The 25023-nt window shown below is 35.1% G+C and overlaps 1 protein-coding gene across 8 annotated transcripts in view; it reads left to right on the top strand.

Moving 5' to 3' along the window:
- Glra2 (glycine receptor alpha 2) overlaps positions 1–25023 on the top strand; it is a 187276-nt gene that overhangs the window by 41379 nt on the left and 120874 nt on the right. For 5 of the 8 annotated variants that reach the window (XM_021722797.3, XM_040288903.2, XM_040289007.2 and 2 more), the window contains 2 exons: positions 1594–1661; positions 9836–10059. In XM_021722797.3, coding sequence (XP_021578472.1) covers positions 1594–1661; positions 9836–10059 — 292 coding nt within the window. Of the gene's footprint in view, positions 1–1593; positions 1662–1752; positions 1821–9835; positions 10060–25023 lie in introns of those variants that run through there. The other 3 variants (XM_078035112.1, XM_005315982.3, XM_078035111.1) reach the window with 3 other exon arrangements.

Here is a 25023-nt window from a genome sequence, read left to right as displayed (position 1 = left end):
GTAAAAATTTTCCAGCCTGAATTAGATGATCTAAAACGAAAGATCTCTTTGTGGAGGGAGAGAGAAAAGTGAATACACAATTTCTCATGACTTGCCCCTACCTTGCCTAATTTATTTCTTACTGGCAGAAAAATAAATTTGTTATAGAATAGAATATATGACCAAGAAAGAGAAAGACTCATTTTTGTTTTGTTTTGTTTTGAGTAATCAAAAGATAAAAATAAAATCAAGCAAAGTAGGAAGTGACCATGGAGAACTCATCTTGGCAGATGCTAAACTAAAAGACTTGGAGTATTTCAAAACTGTCAACTGAAAATTACTTTGATAATGTGGTGCCTGTGGTTGTATGCCTGCAAACACTTTTTTAAAAATACACATTTTTATTAAATAGAGACAAATTAGGTGTTAAAAGGAAAAAAACTTATATCTTTTATACAAATACTCCTTGCTCCTATTGTTTTTTAACAAAAAGATCTTGCCTGAAGACTCTTTTACCCCAATTTTTTCTCCTCATTTCAACAACCCAAATTGGACTTCTAGAGTTTTAAAATGCAGCCACAACTTGTGTTGTTACCACCAGTCTTTGAGGAAGGCCTGAAGCCAAACTCTTCTTCATTCAGATCCTACCACTTGACTGAGTCAGAACCAACTAGGGTGTTGCTTGCACTGGGCTGCTGAGATTTCACTGCGGGAAGAGAGACAAATTTCCACAGGGGAAAGCAATGAGTGAATAGATGTTCATGGCAATATTTTCTTATCTCAGAAAGCATTAAGAGGAAATTCCATGAAGGAAATAAACAATTCCCCAGCAAAGTATGAAGTAGGGAATCATCAGTGATTTGCCTGTTGATGAAAGGCTAGGGGAAAAGAAAGCTGGGGTCAGCCTAGTCCCAGGGTCTCTGAAGATATAAGTGGACTTATTTTGTTCAAAGCTTATATAAGATGTGATAATCCTTGCTTTACACCACATTTACTCAGATAACAGAATGGACACTAAATTATATTGCTATTTGAATTTTCCTAAAATAAGTTAAATTTCTTTGGCTTTTGTATTTCTGTACATCATTTTTTCATCAGGGTGAAAATATATAAAGAAGGAAAAGGTCAAATTTAGAGGTTTCAAAAGACTCAAAGTAACACATTGATTTAAAGGGTATCATGCAAAACGAAGTGGATGATCCTGACTCATCCATAATCCAAAATGCAGCTCCATTTTGACTTCATGACCCAGGCTATTTCATCCTCATGGGGCACCCACTCTTGATGCCCATGGTGTTGATGATCCTAAGGTCAAAGAAAACCACTTACCAAACCAAAGGACTACTGCAATATCAAATTGTACCAATGAATTCAGTTAAATAGTCTTAGCTTATATTTTCCAAATTCAAAACTCTTCAGGGTAAGTTACCATTGCTTAACCATCATTAGCCAAAATACTAGTAGGAATGTTATCATCATGTGCTTCTAGGTAACTTTTTTTTCAATCTCATCATCATTTTAGTTTTATTTACATTTCTAGCCATTTGCACAGATGTTGATGGAGCTGTATTTTTGCTTCAATGTCTCTTGCAATATTCTTATTGCATTCCACAGGTCCTCCAGTAAACGTTACTTGCAATATTTTTATCAACAGTTTTGGATCAGTCACAGAAACTACCATGGTAAGTGCTATAATGCCACTGGCAAGAGAAAAACGTGACTCAATTATGCCATGAACAAAACCTGTCAAATTTTCTATTGTTCAACTTGCAGGGCCTCCTGTAAATGTTACCTGCAACATATTTATCAACAGCTTTGGGTCAATAGCAGAAACTACAATGGTGAGTGGGACTGAGCATTGAAGCCATCGTGTAAAGGAATGGGATACGAGATCAAAGGGCTCTGTTGCATATTTGTGCGACATTTACTGAGTGCCAATTTCCAATTTGCTTAGCTCAAAAAAGCAATACTTTATGCTCCTTCATTTTGGAAAGTCATACATCAAGTGGTCATTATTTAAAATTCAGTGATATTATATTTATCAAACAGGAGAAATTTTGGAAACATTTGATGCCTGGTTAGTTTTGTGGTAGAATTGTTAGCAATATAAGTATGGCGTATAGTTGAGTATTTAAATATGTGCATCTCCAAAGTTTCATAAGTATAAATTTAAAAGTTTGAGAGCTGTTTGGTATCACCACTCTTTTAAATCTAATAGAAGGTTTAATAATAGCTAAGCCTACCTATGGTCTACATTTAAGATATAAGCCATGAGGCTGAATTTACAAACACTCACACACCCATGCCCATACAATTTTGTTGGCAATGTAAAGTAGTATCAAGTTCATAGCAATTGCGTCATATGTATAGATTTTTTAATAAAATCTAAACATAAAACTAATGAAAAGCTCATCATGGGGCATGTGCAAATATCTTTCATATATTTGAAAAAGACTTCAAATACCATAGAATCCACCAATATGTCTTATAAATAAATGTTATGGTCATACTGCCTATTGGATCTTCAGCTTTACCCCCACCTACTAAGTACTAGACTGTAGTATGGAGATTACATTTTGACTGAAATATTTTCTTGATATCCAGACAATTTGTTTTAAACCCGTAATCACTTGGTTCTAATTTTCATGTTTTATAAATTATGTACTCATTAGATGAAACACAAATAAAATATAGTTGAATTTGACCAAAAATTGTGGTGGCTGATGTTTTAGAAATACTCAAGAAATAAATAATGAAATAATGACATTGAGAAGTGAAAAGTATGATTCTTCTGTTTTTTAAAGAATTTTCTCTTAGGTTACTAGAATCATGTTAAATAAATTACTGTACTTGTGGTATCCTTGATGCCAGAAAGAATTAATTGACTTTTTACTTCTCCCTTTCACTGGCAAAATTAAATATAATGCATCTCCACTACCTATTTTAATATCCCAAAACAATATTGTCTAGAAACAATATTTCTGGGACACTGACAGGCTATATAGTACATTAAGAATTTTACCTAAACAAGACAGTTTTGATAGGGTTATTAAATGACTCACAAGAAATGCTAAACATAGAAACAATAATCCAATTCTGGTCTTGGCATTCAGTTTCTGTCTCTCCCTTCTTGTTTTTATTCTTATAAGAGAGGGGCAAAGTTTCTAGTAGCCCAAATCACTGTCACCAACTTTACACGATGGCATTCAATGACGATATTTGCACGGCCTAATGCTGATTGCATTAATTAAGACTCCTAAGTTGCTTTGATTAAATCTCCTCATTGCATCCTACTCTCAATCAAAAATGTAATTGTGCACCTTTTGATGTTCATTAATGCAAAAATAAGCTAAACATTTAAAGAGATGAAAATGGAAGTCATTGATACCCTATTTTCCTGTGTCTTTAAGAGCTAGTGAAGGTGTTCATAAATGGGCTGCTTAGGTGCTTCCTGGACACTTAATAGGTGTCCTTTGTCATATTTCCTACCAAAACCCTTGGAAACTGTTGCTCACGGATAACATCAACAGCCTATTTATTCTGCTGTATAAGATAGATTGAATTGCATGTTTAGAAAAGAAATGTGTATTGTGCTTCTTTTATTTTACTTCTTAGCTTTTGATGTAATGAAAAGCTTCATTTGGCTTTGAAAATATATTTTATTTTCTTCAATTATGGCTTTGGTGTTAAAATACAAAAACATGTGGTTTTTTTTTTTTTGAAACTCTATCACGCTTATGGCAAAGAAGAAATTCTCATACCACCTACAGTAGAGATTGGCAAACTTTTTGTGTAAAAGGCCAGACAGTAAATACTTAAGACTTTGAAAGCAAGATAGTCTGTGTCATAACTACTCAATCCTTCCTTTTCATATGAAAAGAGCCATAAACAAAAAAGAGCCAATAAAAAATTAAGAAAAAAACAATAGTAAGCAAATGCATATGGCTGTGCTCCATTAAACTTTATTTATAAAAATAGTCTGGGGCCAAATTCCAACCCCAAATTTAAGGCATCAATATTTAAATAGTCATTATTCAGATGCACACAAGAATGTGACAATTGATCTACTAGCGAAGGGTCTTGTTTTCCAAGATAGGTAAATCCCTCCCTGGGAAGCCACCTGATGCACCCTATCTTAATCAGGTCTGGCTGCTGTAACAAAGTATTATAGATTGGGTTGTTTTCAAACAACACAAATTAGTTTCTCAGTTTTGGAAGTTGGAAGTCTGAGATCAGGGCGCCACTATAGTTAGGTTCTGGGTAGGGATTGCTCAAGGTTAAAGACAGCTGATTTCTCCTTATATCCTTTTATGGTGGAAAGAACATTTTCTGGGGTCCCTCTTAAGGGGACATTAATTCCAATCATGAGGGTCTACCCTCATGACAAAATTACTTCCCAAATTTCTACCTCCTAATACTATAACATTGGAGGTTAGGATTTCAACAATGAATTTTGAGAGGACATACATAGTCCATTGCACCCTCACAGAGTGTTACCACAGCCGAGCTTCCTTTATAACACACTAAGATTCTACAATCCATAAATTTACTGATATTAAACAGAATTTTACTTGGAAAATATGGTCAAAAAATTAAGCAGAATTAGATTCTTTCCTGAACAACTGTGGAGTCAGAAACTTTAGCTTTTATGCAGTGATAAAGTCATTGATTGGTGCTATTTTGGGGGTATAATAGTTTTGCTTTCTCTACATCTTCTGTAATGATTTTTTTTTCAAGAATGCTTCAGAATTTCAAGTTTCTAAACATGTTGAATTTCCTCTTTCCCCACACCTCACTTTCACCCCAAAGAGTGTTATTGAAGGATTTAGTATGGGATGTTTGTTTCTAAAGGACAGCCAATGATTATCTGTTTCAAGAACTCATTGTAGTTTTTTTTTCTTTTTGGGCTATATAATCTGTCCCTCTTATGGTTAATGAAATACCACTAATTTATTGATACTGCCTGCCCAAAAAGTATTGGCTTACTAACACAGCCAGTAAAAATTCTCATTTCTTTGCTGTATGAGTGTTGGAGATGTGTAATTACAACACAACACATTTGTATTACTCTAAGAAATATTTTATGGATCATCAAAATGATATACAATATTTAAAAATACACATATTTGTTAAGAGACACAGAAATCTGTTGGTAGTCATTGTTAACTGACCCTACCCTATGCTTAGATTATTCAGTGGAACAAATTATGTATGGTCCCCAAAACTTAGAAGACTATTAAGGGATATATAATGAGACAAGTGATATTCTTTTTGGAGTGTCAGTTTACCATTTTCTTTGCTTTCTGTCTGATAACAACTGAATTTACAGAACAGGGAATAGATTCGCAATCCCCTGTTTCCTGATGTGAGAACATAGTTTGAGAGTATCAGTTATGTCAGTAAAGGTCAAGGGTGTTTACTACGATCTATATGCAGCAGCTCTTCCAAGGCTAGGTCATCAGAAAATAGAGATGAAATGCTCTCTTCTCAGCTTCCAAATGACTTCTTGGAGGGAAGTGAGTAGGCAGTGAGTGATTTTGGATGTGGGAACACTACCCAGGACACAGCAGCAGATCCTCTCTACTTATTTACCAGATAGAAGAGAAAGCTGAAAGTGTATAAATATGTCCCCTCAGAGAACATTTCCAGAGAGAGACAAAAGTATACAAATGTGTCTCCTAAGAGAACATCTCTAGAATATAATTCTGGCTCCCCTGAACTCTGGCCCTAAGGGTAAATTCCCATTCCCTGCTGGTTACTGCTGCAGGGTGAAGAGTTACTTTACCTCTGATCTGAAATCACATTCCTGAGGAACTCAGATAAGAAAGTAGACAGCCTCCTCTTAGAATATGTGTTCTATTATAGCCACTGAAACAACACTGTTTCCTTTCATTCTACAGCTGCATAAGCAAACCATAAGAAGATACTAACTGATAAGGAAAAAACAGATGGGTATATTTCTTTTTCCTGATGTCTTAAGGAAGAATCAAAAAACTACCACAAACATGGCATTTTGTTAATTTGATATATGAGATGGCCTTGATCCCAAATTAATCATAAAGAAACATCCCCCATAATTTTAAACTTAACTTTTCATATTAAAGCTAACAGTGTCTTAAGATTATGAAAATTTTACTGCAGTGTAGGCAGAGATAAAACTGAAGTGCCACAAAAGCACAGTGGCAAGTCAAAAAAGAATATCCTTGCTGGGTATGTGGGGCATGCCTACAATACCAGCAGCTGGGGCCTCTGAGGCAAGAAGATTGCAAGTTCAGAGCCAGCCTCAGCAACTCAGCAAGACCCTGTCTCAAAATAAAAAATAAAAAAAACTGGGGATGTGGCTCAGTGGTTAAGCACTCATAGGTTACATCCCCAGCACACCCCACCAAATCCTTATATTTGATACCTTTATAATATAATTAGAGAAGTAAGGTTTAATAAGAGTATATATGAGAGAGTATTGTAATCTCAATGTATAAATGAAAATACTAAATTAAATTGTGTCAAAATAATTCAATTTAAAGAAATAATCTTTACAGAGTAGACATAGCATTAGAAGGCAACTGAAAGAGAAAAACCCTGAGAAATTTTAAATTTGACACTAAATAATAATATAGAATGTAGGTACTTACATTACCTATGTTAAGAATAAAGATGATGTGGCTTACACAAAGCTTTTGAATAAATAAAAAAGAATATTATTTGAATGTTTCCATTACCTAATCTGGTACCCAGATAGTCAATCATAGGGAAACAAATTTTAGTACAAGAAAACATGTCATTTATTTGAAGTAGAATCTGTCCCTGGAGAGAGAAGGCAGTGCAAAAAAAAGTTCTGTCAGCATTTAAACATGCTTCTCAATATTTACTTCTACTTTAATATTTTGTTAAACCTTAAAGCAAAAAATAAAGGCAAAGAAAGACTACAGAACAATATAAGTATTCTCTTGTGGTTTGGAATATCACAAGGGAATAAACCTATCCATAAATAAACAGAAGTGATGCATAGATAAATATCAGATGTCAAATTTTTCCCTATATTGAAAATGACAGTGAATTGGAAGAATTACATAGGCACAGCTCCAGAAAATCTTTTCTTTGGTTATCTACTTCTGTATATCTTTGGGTGTCTTTTTATATTTTTAAAGATATTTAAGCATTGCTATTTATTTTAGAATAATGTATATCATAAACATAATTATGGATAAATTTTAATTACCTACACTGAAAGGAATGAATATTTACGTTCAAACAGTTTGGCAAATGTCTTATTTCATATAATCACTGTAAGTGTGGCATAGAATATATTTTCTCTTCTTCGTTTTATACTTCTCCTTGCTTACAAATAATGGAATAATTTATTTTAAATTAACCTTTAGACATTTAATGATTTTACTGTGATGTAATAGACTCACTGCTCTTTTTAAAGTTCTCATATTGGGAGGAACTGTTTCATCATTTTCTATATTTAAAATTCAAAACAAAATCAGGAAACACTGGAGAACATTCATGGAGAAGACTTTCTAAAAAGATGTATATTAGCTGTGAAAATATTGATTGAGATATTTTCTTGAAGGTCACTGTTTTCAGGATGCATGTCACTAATATAATTTCTAGACTTTCCTAGACTTAGGAGAATTACAAGGAGGTTCTCTTTGATGATTTTACTGCCCAGTGCTCTGCTCTCTGTCTAGCTTCTCATAGCATCTTCCATCCTTGGACTACTTCCTGGATGGGAGGTGGGGTTTTCTTGCCTGCCAGTAGTTTAAGATATTTAATATACTCACCTCTGTTATATTCAGTTACCATTACTTCCCATATTTACAGTACCTTATGAATTGTCTAAGGAAGGGGATATTTTTTTTCTCTATTTTCTGTTGAAACAAGTATACGTACTCCTCCTACACAATTTTGCTTGTTTTTACATTAGAAAAATAAAAGGGAATGGGTGTTAAATACTAGGGAAACTGCATTTTCCTCCTCAGGAAAACTTAAGAAAATCTCACAGCTGATGTATCTAGTGTATACTTACATATAAATTAGTTTACATTTTTAATAGCCACTTCTTTTATTTTCACGAATCACATGTTTTTACTCGCTACTCACACAAAACTACAAAGTTTCCAGTCACTCCATTCCCAAGCAGACACTGTCCTGTTATTAATCTCTTTTCAGTCACAACTTCCTGGGGTCTTGGGACAATTCTAGAAATTCTGTCATTCCCATGGTCTACTCAGTGGGGGAGCTAGTAAACAATCAGATTGGGATGCAAATCTAGTGAGGCCCACAACAGCACCTGCTTGGGTTTCAGAATTTACTGTTCTGGCTGGCAAAATCCCAAATAAAGGGCACCTACTAACACTTTCCAAGTCTGAATGTCCTCGTTTTATACAATGGAGGACCTCAAGGTTTTTTCTTTTAATAACACAGCCTTTCAAAATGAGACATATTTTTCATCACTGATATTCAGTGGTTATTAACTATTTGATTATTTGCTTTTTTATGCCCACATTGTGCACCTTTCCCAAGAACTGCCACTTCTAAAGTGCTTTGTGAGCCTGTCAACAGGAGATTGCATTTGAAAAAAAAAAAAAAAACTCACTGGAATTTGGGTAGTTTAGTGAATAGGTAGAAATAACTGAATTGAAGCTTTTTCCATATATACTGATCTTTAAAACTAATTTTTCTTTTGGCTCTGAGGGAATTAATCAAAACTGGCTACCCCAGGTAGTCTCCATGATACTTAGTATAGTGACCAACACCCCTTGGGAATGGTTTGGGACTGAGGGAGTGCTCTGGGCAAGAGATTTTCAGGGCCCAAACTGGAAAGTTCTCAGGCAAACCAGGACAAGTTATTCATCATTAAAGTAAGATAAACAATGACTAAAAATCCACATGCCAAATATGTGGAAATGAAGCTAGTGGTAATAAATCACCTTAAATAACCACAAATGGTAAGAATGAAAAACTATTAGCTCTGAAATTATAGTCCTGCTTGACTAGCGAATACTGATGAAACCCCAAACAGGGTGTAGATTATCAAATGAAGCAGTTTTCCATGAACCTAAAGAACTTTTAGTAGAGTTTCTCAGGAAAGCAATCACTACCCCAAGCTAATTCATTGGTATAGAAGGAAGTTTCCAGATCAAGTGAGAATGCCAGGGGTATACCTGAGGTTCCCACAAGGAAGAACACCTTTGTCAAGAAGGTGTTCAAATTGGGAAAAAATAAAAAAGATCTCTGGATGAAGCAGTAAGCTGGCTACATGTATACATTCAGAGAAAATGATAAAATAATTAAGAATTTTGAAAGTAGCTGAGAGAATTATTTTGTCATCATGAAGCAACTTAATGTGTATGTTGATGATCTTTTAAAATATTAAGCCATCATCTCACAGTTTTTCAAGTTTTTCCCTCCAAAATTACACAATGGCTTTTCTTCTGCCCAGAACATCAAGCATAAAGAGACTAGATATGGTCTCATTTCTGATTTGCAAAAATGAATCAGTTTTATTTAAAATATGCCATCCCAGACTTCTGAACTTGTTACCCTCTTCTACAGCAAAATCAACTTGAGTTAGTATTATTTCACACCAGAAATAATAGTTTAAGCATAAAAATTCAGCCAAGCCAACCTGTTCCATTTGTGTTATGGTTTGACTGCCTCTTCCTTCTTCCTCCCCTCTGGCTCCAATCCTAATAGAACTGAATGGTTTATTTTGACCAAGATATACTCAGCCTGCTTTATTCAGCAACAAACACTCTATCAAATCAGAGAGATGATGAGAGGGAAATTTAAATAGACTTCTTATGCCAGGACAGACAATAAGGAGCTCTTGTGCATGACATTTCTGTAGGACTACCGAGTGAATATTTTTCTGAGACAACAGTGGAATGATTCACGGCTGGCATACAGTGAGTACCCGGATGATTCCCTGGACTTGGACCCATCCATGCTAGACTCCATTTGGAAACCAGATTTGTTCTTTGCCAATGAGAAGGGTGCCAACTTCCATGATGTCACCACTGACAACAAATTGCTGCGGATTTCAAAAAATGGCAAAGTACTCTACAGTATCAGGTAAGCCTCCATTGGTTACACATGTTCACTTCTCTATTTCTCCTCTGGCTTAGAGGTGCCTGATTCTTCAGGGTAGGATGAATATGGCTTCAAATTTGTGTTCTTTTGTTTATCATTTGAATCTTAAAGTTGGTGGAGAGTAAAAGACATTCCTATAATCTCACAAGTGTGATTCTCCACAACACAAATGTATTTTGTAGTTTTGTGGGTAGGTGATGGTATTGTGTAAATACCTGAACAAATGTGCTTTTGGAGACCTTGATAAAGGAATCACATTCAGGCAAGGTGACACATGCTTGTAATCCCAGTGACTCAGGAGGCTGTGGCAAAGTTTTGCAACATAGTAAGACCCTCAGCAAATTATTGAGACTCTGTCTCAAAATTTAAAAATAACTAAAAAGAGGACTCAGTAGAGTGCCCCTGCATTCAATCCCCAGTACCAATAAATAAATAAATAAATACTCCTTCAGTTTAATTGCTATTGAGCATAATGTATGAATTTTCATTTCAATAATCCGGTCATTTAACCACACACAAAAAACTTCAATGGCTCAGCATGTTTAACAGCATACTTTGGTCTGGTAAGTGGAGACTTTATTCCAATCTCTGCTCCTACTTAAACATATGATCTTGATCTCTTAACTTTTCTTGGGCTTAGACTTGGGACATAAGATTCTTGAGATTCATTTTTAAATTTTATATTAAAATATGATCTTCTCTAGAATCTTTATCATCCCAGGCTCAAAATAATATCTTCCTTTTCTGAATTCTAATAGCAATTTCTCTGTGGCTCTGTATAAGGCTTTTATTTCTTCCTACTTTATATTTTGGTTATTGCTGCACATTCAATAAGTATAGCATAAGAACATGAAATTTTTAAATCAGATAAATCTAGACTCAAACCCAAGCTTTGGCACTTACTAGCTACATGACCTATAATGCTTAGTTACCTTAATCATAAAATGGGAAACACCATATTTATCTCTGAGTATATTTGTGAGAATAAAAGACACTGTAGACAACAAATATTTTCTTTAAAGTGACAGATTTAAGTATTTGAAATTTTACAGTCTCAATTACTTCTGTCACAACTACTCACCTCTGGCATTTTGTTCAAAAGCAGCTGAAGACAATATACAAACAATTGGATGTAGTTTGTTTCAGTAAACTTTTATTTACAAGAACAGGTGGTGGACTGGATTTGGTCCTTCGGCTATAGTTTGCCAACTCCTAAATTTAAAATGTACTTGTTATAATATCTGACATAGATTACATGTTCCATAAATAACTTATGGCTATCTGTATTTAAAATCAACATTCTTTTTAAACAGTAAGATTTTTGAGATACTTGGATTTTGCCTTTTAAAAAACATCTTCCAAAGGGCCAAGACAATGCACTATATAAGAGAGAGATATTTTGGTACAATGAACAACTATTGGCATCTAAAGGTGTTGTATAGAATATTCTCTTCTCTCCAATTTCATTGCCCACTCCCCCCCTAAAAAGTAGACAAGTAGGATTCTTGCAAATAATTTCAATAAGTTTACAGACTTAACATCATCAGAATCTCACTCAACAACTATATATGTAATTTGGTTCTCTATTGCATATTCTATTCTTATACCAAATATTTTCACAGCTTTCTAGTAGCCAATAGCCCGTGTCTTGTGGAATGAAAGGGGCTGCTTGCTTACAAAATGTAGCAAAGCCAAGTTCTAGTACAAGAACCAGGAAACTTCCCCAATGTCCACTTAATTTTCAAGGAAAGAATATTCTGCATGGTGATACATTTGTTTGGTGTAAGATGCAATAGTGGGCATGACCTAAGTTGATGTGACCTGATGAAACAGGACATATGTAGAGCATGGTGCTGGAAAGGAGAGTTATAAAAAGCAGCACAGGGTATCAGCTGCTTCAGCTAATCCTCTGGGCCTTGGGTGGTGTTTTCTTTAGTAAATATCTGGTGTTGTGCACTGTTGAAATAAAACAACTGTTGTTGTTTTCCTTTTTTACTATGAAGGCATGTCATTCTAGAACAGTAAAAGATAAAATGTTCCCCAGACTTAGATCCATAGGCAATTCTTGTTATCTCTGATTCCTAAGTGTAGTAAATTACAGGCTCTAAAATGTCCTAAAAATTGCTTGGATTGGGTGGGGTTTGTCCTATGGCAGGATGGCTTAGACTTTTCCTCCATTGTGGGTATACACTGACCTGAGGAAAAATCCTTGTTGAAGGAGAACCGGAGATGTCACTTTAAAGAAATACAAACTCTTGGCAAATTTGAACTGTAGGAATCTAATTATTTTCCCAGAAAGGTTTTCAGTGAGCCAGACACTATGCTGGGTTTAGAAATCCAGAGCTAAGTAAGATAGAGTCCTTGCCCAGGAAGTACTCCAATTTAACAGGGCACATGATAAATTAAGTAATAGGAATGAATAGGGAACCAGGAAAAGAAAAGTAGTTCTAACTTCATAAATAAGTTGTGTGATCCAAATATTGCTAAAATTTTGGGATCAGAACTAACATTTGTATTTGAGTCATTGAACTCAATTTACCTAGAGGCCAAGGAGTAATTAGTATTAATATATGCCCAGCTGAACTTTCAAAGGATTAAAACTCAAGTTTAAGGCAAAATGGGCTGTGTATAGTTGATATCTTAAAGGTGCTAAAAAGATCTTGCTGAAGTTCCATTAGGAAGGAATTTCCCTGCACACTCAGGTTAACAATGCAAATACCCCGAGAGAGGGAACACTTTGGCCTAAATTGATACTAAGCTGTAAAGAGCTGATATGAGACTTATTTCCAATAGTAAGTTTGATATCTGTAAAGAATAGTGAGGACGTCATATTGTGAAGAAAGTCTTCTTTATATACACAAATCTCATGTGTGGAATCTTAAATCCATCACTTTTCCCTCCATCTGTTATCATGACAAACCAATGGCCACCATTTTCAGAAGGATTAATGAATTACCTAAACATTTTTGCTTTCAAAATTTTTTGACCCATCAGCATTAGTAGACATATTTAGTCACCAAAACTATGTTGCTGACTTAATCTTATGGTATGTTCTACCTTGATAGATATTCATGTGGTAATATTCACTTTGTTGCACCATTTGAGACGCCTACTCTGAACCTGAGTGTGCAGGGGAATTCCTTCCTAATGGAACTTCAGCAAAGTTGTTTTAGCACCTTTAAGATATATCAACTATACACAGCTTATTTGGCCTTAAACTTGAGTTTAAACCTTTGAAAGCTGAATGCTATCCTGATTAGTTCTAATATTATCATAGACATGGGTTTTAAAGTCAAACACTCTCAAGCTTGAGAATCTGACCTCAACACTAGCTATGATTTAGAGAAATAGGATCTCTCTCTGAATCCTCAGCTTAGAAAAAGAGAGAATTAAGTTATGAGCATTAAAAGAGTATAATACATGATATATGCCCACTCAAAAGTTGTACTGTCATAAACACTAGGGCTTTTGGTATCTTCTTCAAATTTAATGATTGTGTTTTCTGTTTCAGACTCTAAGACAAACAGTATACTGACCAAGATAGTTCCTCAGAATTTCAAAACTTAAAGAATGGGAAGGACACACACTTTGAGTATAAACCTACAAATTAGGAGTTCTTAAACTGATGCAAGGGGAAAACTCCATAGATCCTTGAAATTCCCTAAAACTGTACGCATATTTGTGCATTGGGGCATTTAAGCTCTTTTTTTGTTGTTGTTTAAGGGGAAAAGTCCTCTGTCATTACTAAAGTGGCTATGCCTTCCAACTGTTAATAGCTTTGCTTCTAGATTTGTTGTATGCCTCCAGAATGGTTATGCCTAAGGTGAAGTTGTCGAGGAAATATTATTTGTTTTCAGTGTCTTATTTGACTTGACTAGGTGCCCAGGGGCCACATGCTAACTTGCAATTTTAGGGGGTTCCCCAACCTATAAATAATGGAATTGATCCTCCACAAAAGCACCCCATATCAACAAGCCATTTGCTTACCTCATTATCAACCTTTATTGGACCTGAAACTATTGCTTATAGCATTGTAGGTAATTTTCTTGTTAATCCTTTTGATTCAGCTCATGATTCCAAGTGTTGATGATTCAGTCTTGTACCCTACCAGGAGTCCCTTAGTTGTAATACAAAACCCATGGGGACTGACATACCTTCTCCATCTGATGAAAGATTTACAGGTACCACTGAGAGTAAGTGGAGTATAGACAGACACCCAACCATGCTCTCCAAATAATCCTAAGACTAACTCTATCCACACACATAAAGGCCAACTTTTCCCATGTGGCCTCTCATTCTTGACTCATCCTACTGTCTGATGCAAGAACTTCAAAAGGTTCTAGTTTTAGTTATAGAATGATTTTTATGCCATAAGGAAAAAAAGAACATTCTTTATTTAGATGTCAGAGCTGAAAATAAAATGCACAGTGAAGTGAGGCCTGCCTAAATGTTACCAATGGTGATGTTTTGATTATCTTACTCCCAATTTTGATGAGACACAGAAGCCTGTATTTTCTGCTGTAAGTTAGCTATGAAAAGCTGTGATTTCATATCTCTGAATATTTTGACCATGTTTATCTTTATATCTTATAATCCAGGAAAAAAATACATTATCATTTTCTAACTCTGTGTCCAAATCCTCATTAGTTTTGTGACTTGACTTAATGCAGTAATTAATGACTGTAGCATAAGCGCCCACATCAGAATTAAGCAGCAAGTCTTCAGGGAAGTGCTGGGAAATGCCATGGAAACCACAATGACTCCGTTCTTCTTAGGGGGGAGTAAGGTTGGAATGGTGGGAGGAGTTGGCATGCACATATGCTGGTGGATTCAGTAGGAGCTGAGCTATGTGATGCAGAGTGGGTAATATTAGAGGGGGGCCCTCAAAAACAGTGCAGCTGAGGGTAAAAGTATTAAAGTCTAAAAGGTGTGTTGTGTACCTGACAGATTCTCATAATGGGCCATAAAGCTCAGTTGAGTTCTTTATTGGATTCATAAATACAAATGCACTATGGGGTATAATATTGTTTTAAACCTAACAGTAAAGATCTTATCCTCCTTTGAAGGAAAAGAGGGAAATCAGTCAATGAAATACATGGAAGCTAGGATAACTGGTAGTCTTCCACTACTTCCCTGACTGGACTAGCAATAGGAACATTCCCCTCATTTTGGAAGTAACTTTCCATTTCATTAGCATGCATCAGAGTTTGCTCTTCAGATGATTGCGCAGAGACCGAATAGCAAGATGGTAGCTCAGGGCAATATGAGCTCTACACTTCTTTCCACCATTTACTGTATCCTTCAGGATCACAGAACAGCCTCTCTAGCCCCATTAGTCATCATTTTGTCTGCTTCCTCTATAAAACCTGGTTGAATCAGGAGAACAGACAGTCTAGAGTTCCTTCTAGCTCTATCATAAATCTGCAACCTAACATGACCTCCCCCTCCCAAACCACAAAACTCCTTCCTGATGATTAAATAAGAATGGTTCTAGGCTGGGATTGTGGCTCAGCGGTAGAGCGCTCCCCTAGCATGGGGTGGACCCAGGTTCGATTCTCAGCACCACATAAAAAATTAAAAAGGCATTGTGATGTGTTCTCAAATACTTTTGGATCTTGGAACCCTTCTTTTCCAAACTCATTATCCAACTCATGAACATAGTAACTGGATATGGAAGTGGAAAAGGGAGGCATTGACTACCTGAATAAAAAGGTAGCTTTAAAACATTCAATGTATAGGTTACACAATGACCAACAGTTCTGAGCTCCTTAATGAGAAATTTCAAAACCACAAACTAGATCCATTTGTACCATCTGGTTCAATCAGGAGTATTCATGAGATATTATTTTAAACATGTTAATGAATTATAGGTTCATATACTTTTAGACAATTATACACAGAGATGGTTGACTGGTTCAATAATTAAGTGGATATGTAGGCTAAGGGAAGCATGTGGCCTATTTGAGCCAGCAGAGGTGAAAGGCTAGTCTGCTATTACTTATAACCTAAATTTTCTTGTGACAAGAAAGCAAGGGAAAAATTAGAGATCCTGGTAAGTTTGCTTAACTTATGTTGAAATGAGCTTCTTCCTGGTCCATATGGGCTTTTTTTCTGATTTTGAAAGACTCACTGGATGGCATTAATCCCAAAATAAACATGCATAATATCACTGTAGCTCTTATGAGACCCATGGATTCCTTTACTGCCTTCTCATAGCACATACTCCAAAGGAAAGGTAATTCATTTTAAAATGGGAAAAATTTGTCCATCTGCAAAGCTCAGCAGTCTTACCAACAACTTTCTCTTTGCTTGGGGCATTTAAAATTACAAACTAACATCTGTATTGTAGAGGGCACAATATTGATTATTGGACAGTTATTGAAATGCAGATAATTAAGTGCATATATAATTATGTGAAGTTCCACATGTGACACTTTCAGAACAAAGTCATCCCATAGCTGATCAATCGGTCATTTCAAAGGACAATGAAATAAAAATTTTATTTGATATGTTATGTCAGTAGGAATATATTTCAAAATTTGAGTGATCAGATAAAAGATAGGAAGCAAAAGATGGAATAGGGGATTAAAGACAGAATGCTACTGGGCTGGGGTTGTGGCTCAACAGTAGAGCGCTCACCTAGCACGTGTGAGGCACTGGGTTTGATCCTCAACACCACATAACAATAAATAAATGAATAAAATAAAGGTATTGTGTCCAACTATAACTAAAAAATATTTTTAAAAAAGAAAGATGCTACTGAAGTGAGGCACATGTCAGTTCTAAGGGTCAGGAGGATTTTTAATCCAATATTACTAAGCAATGAAAAGAAGTCATTTAACCTTTCTTTGAGCTAAATTTGCTTTTACAGTTCTATATTCATATAAAATGTTAAATAAATGTCTTATCACTTTTGAGTTGGCTATAGGAAAAGGAAGAGAAAGTGGGGAGACAGTTCTTCCCATCCTCCATAACCTATATATACATACATTCCTTTAAACAGCACCTGTTACCATCCAGGCTCCACTCATCTTTCACTTAATACAAAGCATATGGATATTTTCCTTGCCCTGGTTTTCCTCCTTTTGGGAAGCAAATAACTCATGAAAGAGGATATAGTTGCATTTCTTTTCAGATAATGTATGTATAAAATGTATCTCCCATTTTAGTTGGTTGTTAAGAGTAAACTGAGGAATTATACTTGCTTTTAAAATGTTACCTAATTGAGAATGAACCATCCTACCATCTGATCAGAACTCTATTCTCTATATAACCTTTGCCACCATAAATACTAGTCAGCAACACTCCTCCAGTTACTACAGTAGAAGTCACAATGCAGCAAAATACTATCCAAGTATTTTGTTCTCAGCTGTCACCAGGTACTAAGTTACTTCGGTCTTCTCAAATCCATATTCAGTTCCCAAGAATGCTGGCACCTCTTCTCTTTTCCCTCTTTCCAAAGTAAGACAATCCTAAATAAAATGTTAAGTAAACTGCTACACCACACTTTTCCCTTTTTTCACCTCAGTGGCATTGTTAAATAGCTATAGACATGTAGTGACAAAAGTCAAGTCAGTTCTCATTATTTTAATATGCTGGTTAATAAAATGTTATATTGACAAATGTTTGGGTCTATAAATAAATACTAGATGTGAAATGACTTTGAAACTTAAAATGTGAGCAGTATTGATTATTTAACTGTGATAATTTGAGTTTTTTTCTAGTGGTGTTCAATTTTGCCCTCTCCTATTCAACACCTTTGAAATATTTTTATTCAGGAAATATCAAAGCATTTGGAAAAGTTTTAGCTGCAGATTTATCAGTTACTCTCCAAGTTGAATCCAATCCATATTTGGACTTAATTAACATGGGCCAACCATATGTGTGCACATTTTCTGAAGGGACCACACACAGATGGGAGCAGATATTATATTTTTGTCCTTCCCAGCTAGTATTGCTCAATGCATATGGGTATTTTCTATGATGCCTTTACAATGTTTGGTAAACATGGACATTCCTAGTCAGCCACTGGGATTTTAGTGGGGGAGAGTAGAACAGCTGATGAGCCAGGCAGTGTTGCCATTCATCTCTTTATATCCAAGGTCAACAGAGAAAAACAGCACAAGTGCTTTTTTGGAATTAACAGACAGGAAAGAATCTAAACATACAGCTTAGGATCAACTTGGGGCTTAGATCCAGCCTTAGACAATATTAAAAAATAGTGTATCTCTGGTGTCCAGCCACATATTCTGAGCTCTGTTTTCTATCTAGTTTCATCCTTCCTTTTGATACTTTTCAGAATCAAAGTCTGTCCTTGAAGATATTCATAGGGAATCAGGGAGTCTATCAATTGAATTACACAAAAGAGGAAATGACTAACTGTATTTAAAACATTATTCTTTTTCCTAGATTTGCATGTTAATAGTCATGTGGAACCTTTAGCCAAATGTCAACTGGTTGCCTATCTGTAACAGCAAGGGAGTTCAGAGGGTTTAAGCAAGGACATACTGACATCTTTTGTCACTCTTATCGATTTATACACCATGAATTTCTCAAACTTTGCTTATGTGGAAAGCCTTATCAGGTATAGCCATATGTGTGCCTGTCCATGAACCAAGAGACTAGCTCAAGGGATGGAGTGGACAGAACAATCTCTATGATTTACATGATGAGTGTGTTCAAAGCAGTCATCTCATTACAGAGCTTTCAGAATGAGTTTTAAAATTTAATTTCTTTCCTGCCTGGCCAAAATTGTACCAAGTATTTTTTTTTCTCTGTGGATTAAGTATTTTGTGTACATACTTTGGTTTTGATTCAGAAGCATTGAATGATTATTTCAAGGTATGTTTCTCTGACAGACCCAAAGGACCCTCTCAGGATCTAGGTCTGTAAGAATAGGTTACCTGCTCTACTCAATCAGTGTGACCACTTATTTAAGACCTCAAAGGAATAATTATAGGCCCTTCACTTGATTCAGTTTAGATATGTCTGATTTACATTATCAAAGGGAATTCTTTAAATGGGGAAAAACTTTGAAAAGTTTAAGAATAAATTATCAACTATTGGGATATTTATATCTATCTATCTGACATTAAAGTGTGATTTCCTTCAAGACAAAAAAAAACCCACTGTCTTATTTCAAGTGTCTGATGGTACACGGTGCTCAATAAATATTTGCCAAAATATTGCTGAATGGAACTACTGAGTTACAACTCAGGAGGAGTCACACTTAACACCAGTCCCTCCCGAGGACCTAGTGTTAGTCTTTCTACATTCTCTCCTCCTACATGATCGATCCTCCTTTATTAGTAGTACTATGAACTTTTGTAAAAATTTTTGTTGCTGTTTATCCAGTGCATGTAGCAGCCATTTGCCTAACCTTTTTGGAAATATATCAGTGGCTGATTTTCCAGGGACCAGAGAAAGTGACTTGATATACTTCCACTACCCTAAATAGAGCTCCTCTGCCACTTTTGGCCTTTGCACATTAATGTGTTAGGTGGAAACTGTTCTTGCCTTTTTCTCTACTTCACCCAGCAACACCCCATCCTTCTTAGCAGCTCTCCCAGGCTTCTAGCAGCATCTACCATATTATTGGTTGCCACTGCGACTTTGGTGTCACTGTAGTGATTTTATCACCATGCCTCTCCATTGTGACTGGGACCCTGAACCAGTCCCCTTATTTTATAAGCCCTAGTCCAATTACTTAGCAGCCTACTTCAGGCTAATTGCCCTGGCTTAGTGTCTAATTAAAGTATCATTTCCCAAAGAGATTGCTAATGCTATTGAAAAATTGCAGGCCCCTTTCTCAATGTTTTTTTTTTTCCTATTTACTTTTTTGAACCTTCTCCTTTTTAGTCTATCACATCACAGTAAAATCATCCCCTAGGACATCCTGAAGTAGTGATTCTTTTTCTACATTTCTTGTTAAGTAGTGCTTCTTAAAGTGTGCTCCAGAACAGCAGCTTCAGTGTCACCTATGCCCCTATCAATACTGCCTGAGAATATGCATTCCAAAAAAGTCCCCTCAGGTGATGTGTATGCCAATCAAATAGTGAAACCTACTATGCTAAAGGGTGTTTTGATCAGACAACTAGTCTAGCAATGTATTTTTTCCACTGATTCCCTGAGTCTTTCTTTCCTCCCTCTCTTCATGTGTGGGTTGTAATTAATGACGCATTTTTAACGTGACTTCTAACTTGCCCCCAGGCTAAATTCACTTAAGGCCTAGGTGGGTTAAGATGACACTCTTGTTCCTCTTGATATATCCTGTCAAACCTCCCTGATGTTAGAATGTCATAGGGTTCAGAAATTTCATGGTACAATTAGGAGAAAAGATTCAATAGATCTACATTGTAGAGTAAGGCTTTATGTTCTCAAGAAAAAAGGGTTATGATCTAAGATGTTGGATGACAAAGCCCTGTGGGGGCAATAACTAACTCACCTACCTGCCCAGATTGCCAGGAACTTCCTATTTTAAGAAGTGTTATTACTTGCACTTAAATCTTTCATTATATTCAAGAGGATACATTCATCTATTAGATGAAATCCTTCAAGCTGGTCACCTTCACTTATAGTTTAGAATCATAGAAACTTTGGGCAGAATGAAGGTATGGGTATGGATTGAGGCCAGTGATTTAGTCAAGATCAAATAATTCTTTTTGGTAAGCTGAGTGTACCATCCAGGACTTCAGATGACCAAAGAAGGTTGAGGAAATTATTAAAAGGATAAGTCATGAGAATTATAGATTCCTAAAAAAAATGAAAAGGGTATCCCTCAGCAGGTACAAAATGACTAAGGTGTCTATGACTAACTCTGCTGGAGTCACAAAGGTTGATAAATTGATAACAAGCACTTTTCTTAAGGAAGAACTATGGTAGAATGAGAAATAAATGGAATTTGGTATCAATTAAAGCTGAATTCAAGTCTATCTTTGGTAACTTACTGATTTTATGATTTGTGGAAAATGGCTTAACTTCTGTGAGCTTCAATTAGCTTATCTAAAAAATGGAGATAATACTGTCTTCCTTGTGTGATGGTACTTCATGATTATAAAATAATGAGTGCTTAAATCACAGCAGGTATTCAGAGAGTTATGATTATTAATACATTATCACTTTACTTTTCATTTTTCCTAAGTGTTTTAATGCTAAAGAATACCTTAAGTTCCATGCATTCTTATGTATCTGTGTAACATTATTTGCAGTGTCCCGCATAATGTGTAAAATGTGGTCCCCAACACAGGAACAACAGCAATATCCCTTGCTCCTGAAAAACACAGAAACATCCTTTTGTCCTTCCTCTCCAAACAAGACAGTCTATTATAACGATTAGAATGAACACTCCCAAAATAGCACATTAGCAATCTTTGCTTTAGGCAAGCAGATCACTCATTAAAATTTGTATGTCTACCTGAAAATTCATTTTCTCTTCAAACAGTATTTTTCCTTCAAGAATCTCACTGGGATCAGACTCCCAATTCTAATACTGAGCATCTTAGAAACCAGCAGTATCTTTGTGAGTTAAAGGAGCCTTCTGTCTGCCCAAACATTGTAAAGTTAAATGTTTAATTTATATTCTTCTAGCAATGTAAGAATAGCACCGGTCATGGACTCAGATGTCTGTCTAAAGCTCAAAGACAGGTAGACTGTGCTTCCTGGTTTTTCTTCAGGTTGATTTGCCTTACACCCTGTTGGCTCCAATGAACAGCCTCTTCCCTTCTAAATCCTTTATTCTTCCCCATTCTTATAGACTAAAAGCCTGGAATGTTCCCACAGGGTTTCAGGATGCTGATTCACTATTTTTTAAAAAAAAATATTTAGTTTTTAGCTGTAGTTGGATACAATATCTTTAATTAATTAATTTATTTTTATGTAGTGCTGAGGATTGAACCCAGGGCCTCACCCATGCTATGTGAGTGCTCTAATGCTGAGCCACAATCCCAGCCACTGATTCACTAACTTGTTCAACAAATATTTATTAAATACATACTCTGTTCCAGGCACAGATTTAGATGGTAAGAAAAAGAGAGAGTCTCAGCCTTCATGGATCTTGTATTGTAGTAGGGGAAAAAGATAATAAGCAAATAAAAATATGAAAATTATAATATTTGATTTAAAACAGTGTAAAGATAGTTGAAACCATTTGTAATGTCAGCATTTATCAGTAATTTAAACTTTAAGTGGGGTATAAACCTAAGAACTGGTTTTATGAGAAAGGTGAACTGAAGAGGAGAGAAGTAAGGAAAAGAAAGAGTGGGAAATGTAAGATTTAGGAAAACTGACTTTCTGAATTTAGATATGTTCTTTACCTTTAAAATATAAATGCTGGCTTGGCCTTCTTACTCTCAGTAAAAAAGCAGAGCCTCCTTAAGAGAACTTTATTCCTTCCCTGTGCAAAAAGGAACAGAGTGCCCCAAATGCACGTATGTCAGCTGCGTTGACAGTAGGAGAATGAGCAATAATGCTTCAGGAAATGAGTTCTTTAACAAAATCAAAAGGAAGAGGGTGGCCTCAGCTCACTGCCTTCAGGTGCTATGGCCTTAATATTTCAGATCGTGGGGAAGAAGGGAAGAAATTTGACATGCTTTAGGCAGTGTCTGCCAGTGAGAAGTCTGAGTTTCCAGGCAAATTAAGGAGAATATTGGCTTTTCAATTAAAATACTTAATTCTGTGATATCCATAAAAAATGAGTGAAGAGCAAGATAAAAGGAGATAAAAATTGTTCACATTTTAGTATACTGCTGTACATACCTGTCTTATTTGGTGCAATTTCTGCATATCTGTAGAAAACAGTATCATTTCTTTTTTCCCCAAAGCTCTCATTTTTTAAAAAAAAAATCATGAAATGGCTTTTAAAAAAACCAAATGAGGTGGTAGTTTGGGGGTTCTGGACTAGGAAGAGTAAAATGGAATGTTCTGAGGTGATGGGAATGTTGTAAATCTGGATCACTGCTTATTACCTGGGCGGATATAGATGTAAAAAAGTCATCACACTGTAAGATTTTATAGTTTTACTATATTTAATATATACTTCAAAGGAAAAACAAGTAAAGGGAAGACCTAGATTTTAGACCTTCGGATGTGTGGTCAAATATATGTCATATATCATGGGCTCTGAAGCTCATGCAGGACTGATTAGATCCTTACAGACTCTTCTGATTCACTCAGCTGATGAAATCATTTAACAAACTGTGGAGTTGTTAATTCTTATTATTGGCACCCACTGGATTCCAATAAAAAACCTATCTAGAAAGGAAAAATTAGAAAAATAAGGAAGAAAAAGATATCCACTGTGTACTCAGCTGAAATATTTAGGAAGAGTTTCATGCCTGTTGGGAATTTCTCTCAGTGGGGTTAATAATTTTGAACCCTAAAAGAATGGGGTCCCTATAGAATTGTTATATCTGCCATAAAGGTAGGAATAATTGTGTGTGAGGCCTTTGCTCCCTGAATAAATGTGAAAAGTTCACTTTTCAAAAGAATCAGAAACAGCAAGCCTAAGATTAGTAATATTTAGGTTGAGTTGTTTTCAATAGCAAATAATAAACATTTGAATTCCATGCTGCATGTTCTTTTAAGCTGTATTAATTTCCACCAATATTACTTTCTAATTTCTCAAAGCTTTACAAAATTATAATAAAATTTCCACATTTTCTCTTTTTGATTTACTTAAATTGTCCATACACTATCTGATTATTTTCATATGATATACATATTTTAGTTTTTTAAGTTTGTTCCTTTGTAAATTGACAAATTATAATTTTTTTAAAACAGGGTACATAGTGATGTTATGATTTATGAATACAATGTGGAATAATTAAATCAAGTTAATCAACTTATTTATAACCTCAAATATTTATTTTCTTTGAAGACAACATTTGAAATTTACTCTTAGCAATTTTGAAATGCACATCATTATTTGTTATATTCACAACATCGTGCAGTATAACTCAAAAGAAAAATCTATCTTCCTAATGAAGGATGTAAACCCTTTTGAAGTACTATTTACAATAATCAAATTATGGAACAAAGTATTTTTGTATTTTTATAAATATTTCCTCTTTAAAAAATAGAAAAAAGGGGCTGGGGTTGTAGCTCAGCAGTAGAGCACTCACTTCATATGTGCGAGTCCCTGGGTTCGATCCTCAGCACCACATAAAAATAAATAAATAAAATAAAGGTGTTGTGTCCATCTACAACTAAAAAAATATTAAAAAAGAAATTTGAAATATGTAAAGAAAAAGAAAAAAACAGATTCTCATTATGTTAATAATAATTTTAAGTCCATGGATCCTTTTTGAGTTTTTTCTGCCCCTTAATAAAGTCAACTTTTTTGTTAGAGATTTTCATTTTACTTCTTTTACTCTGCTTTTATTTTAAAGAGTTTATCTGTTAATCTTAATAAAATAGTGTTTTTAAAAAATTAAAGTGTTCATGCCAGGTAAAAATAATTAATAATCTATATAGGTATATCTACAAATGAACTCCACAAATGAGAAAGATTCTTTTTTCCTGTCTAAAATGTTGTTTTAGGTCACTTGTTTAAAACACAAAACCATTTTTTCCCTTTAGAATCATGGTGTTTGGGCCCTCTTCTGAAGATCTCATAGAAGATAGCTTATTTATTTAGCAATGAAGGTGAAATATTATGTATTTAATAATAATGAGATTAATAGCAAAAACACTGAATAGAAGAGAATTGTATGATTTTATCTTTCAGCTAGGGAAAAAAAGCCACATTTATTTACATGAAGACAAGAAAGCTAATAAATAGGCTGGGGTTGTGGGTCAGTGGCAGAGCACTTGCCTTGCACATGTGAGGTACTGGGTTTGCTCCTCAGCACCACTTAAAAATAAATAAACAAAGATATTGTGTTCATGTATAACTAAAAATATTTTTAAAAAAGAAAGTTAATAAATAGATTTTATGGATAGTTTCAAATA

Source organism: Ictidomys tridecemlineatus, chromosome X, assembly GCF_052094955.1.
Source record: "Ictidomys tridecemlineatus isolate mIctTri1 chromosome X, mIctTri1.hap1, whole genome shotgun sequence".
Taxonomy (NCBI): Eukaryota; Metazoa; Chordata; class Mammalia; order Rodentia; family Sciuridae; genus Ictidomys; species Ictidomys tridecemlineatus.
This window is presented reverse-complemented; position numbering and strand designations above follow the sequence as displayed.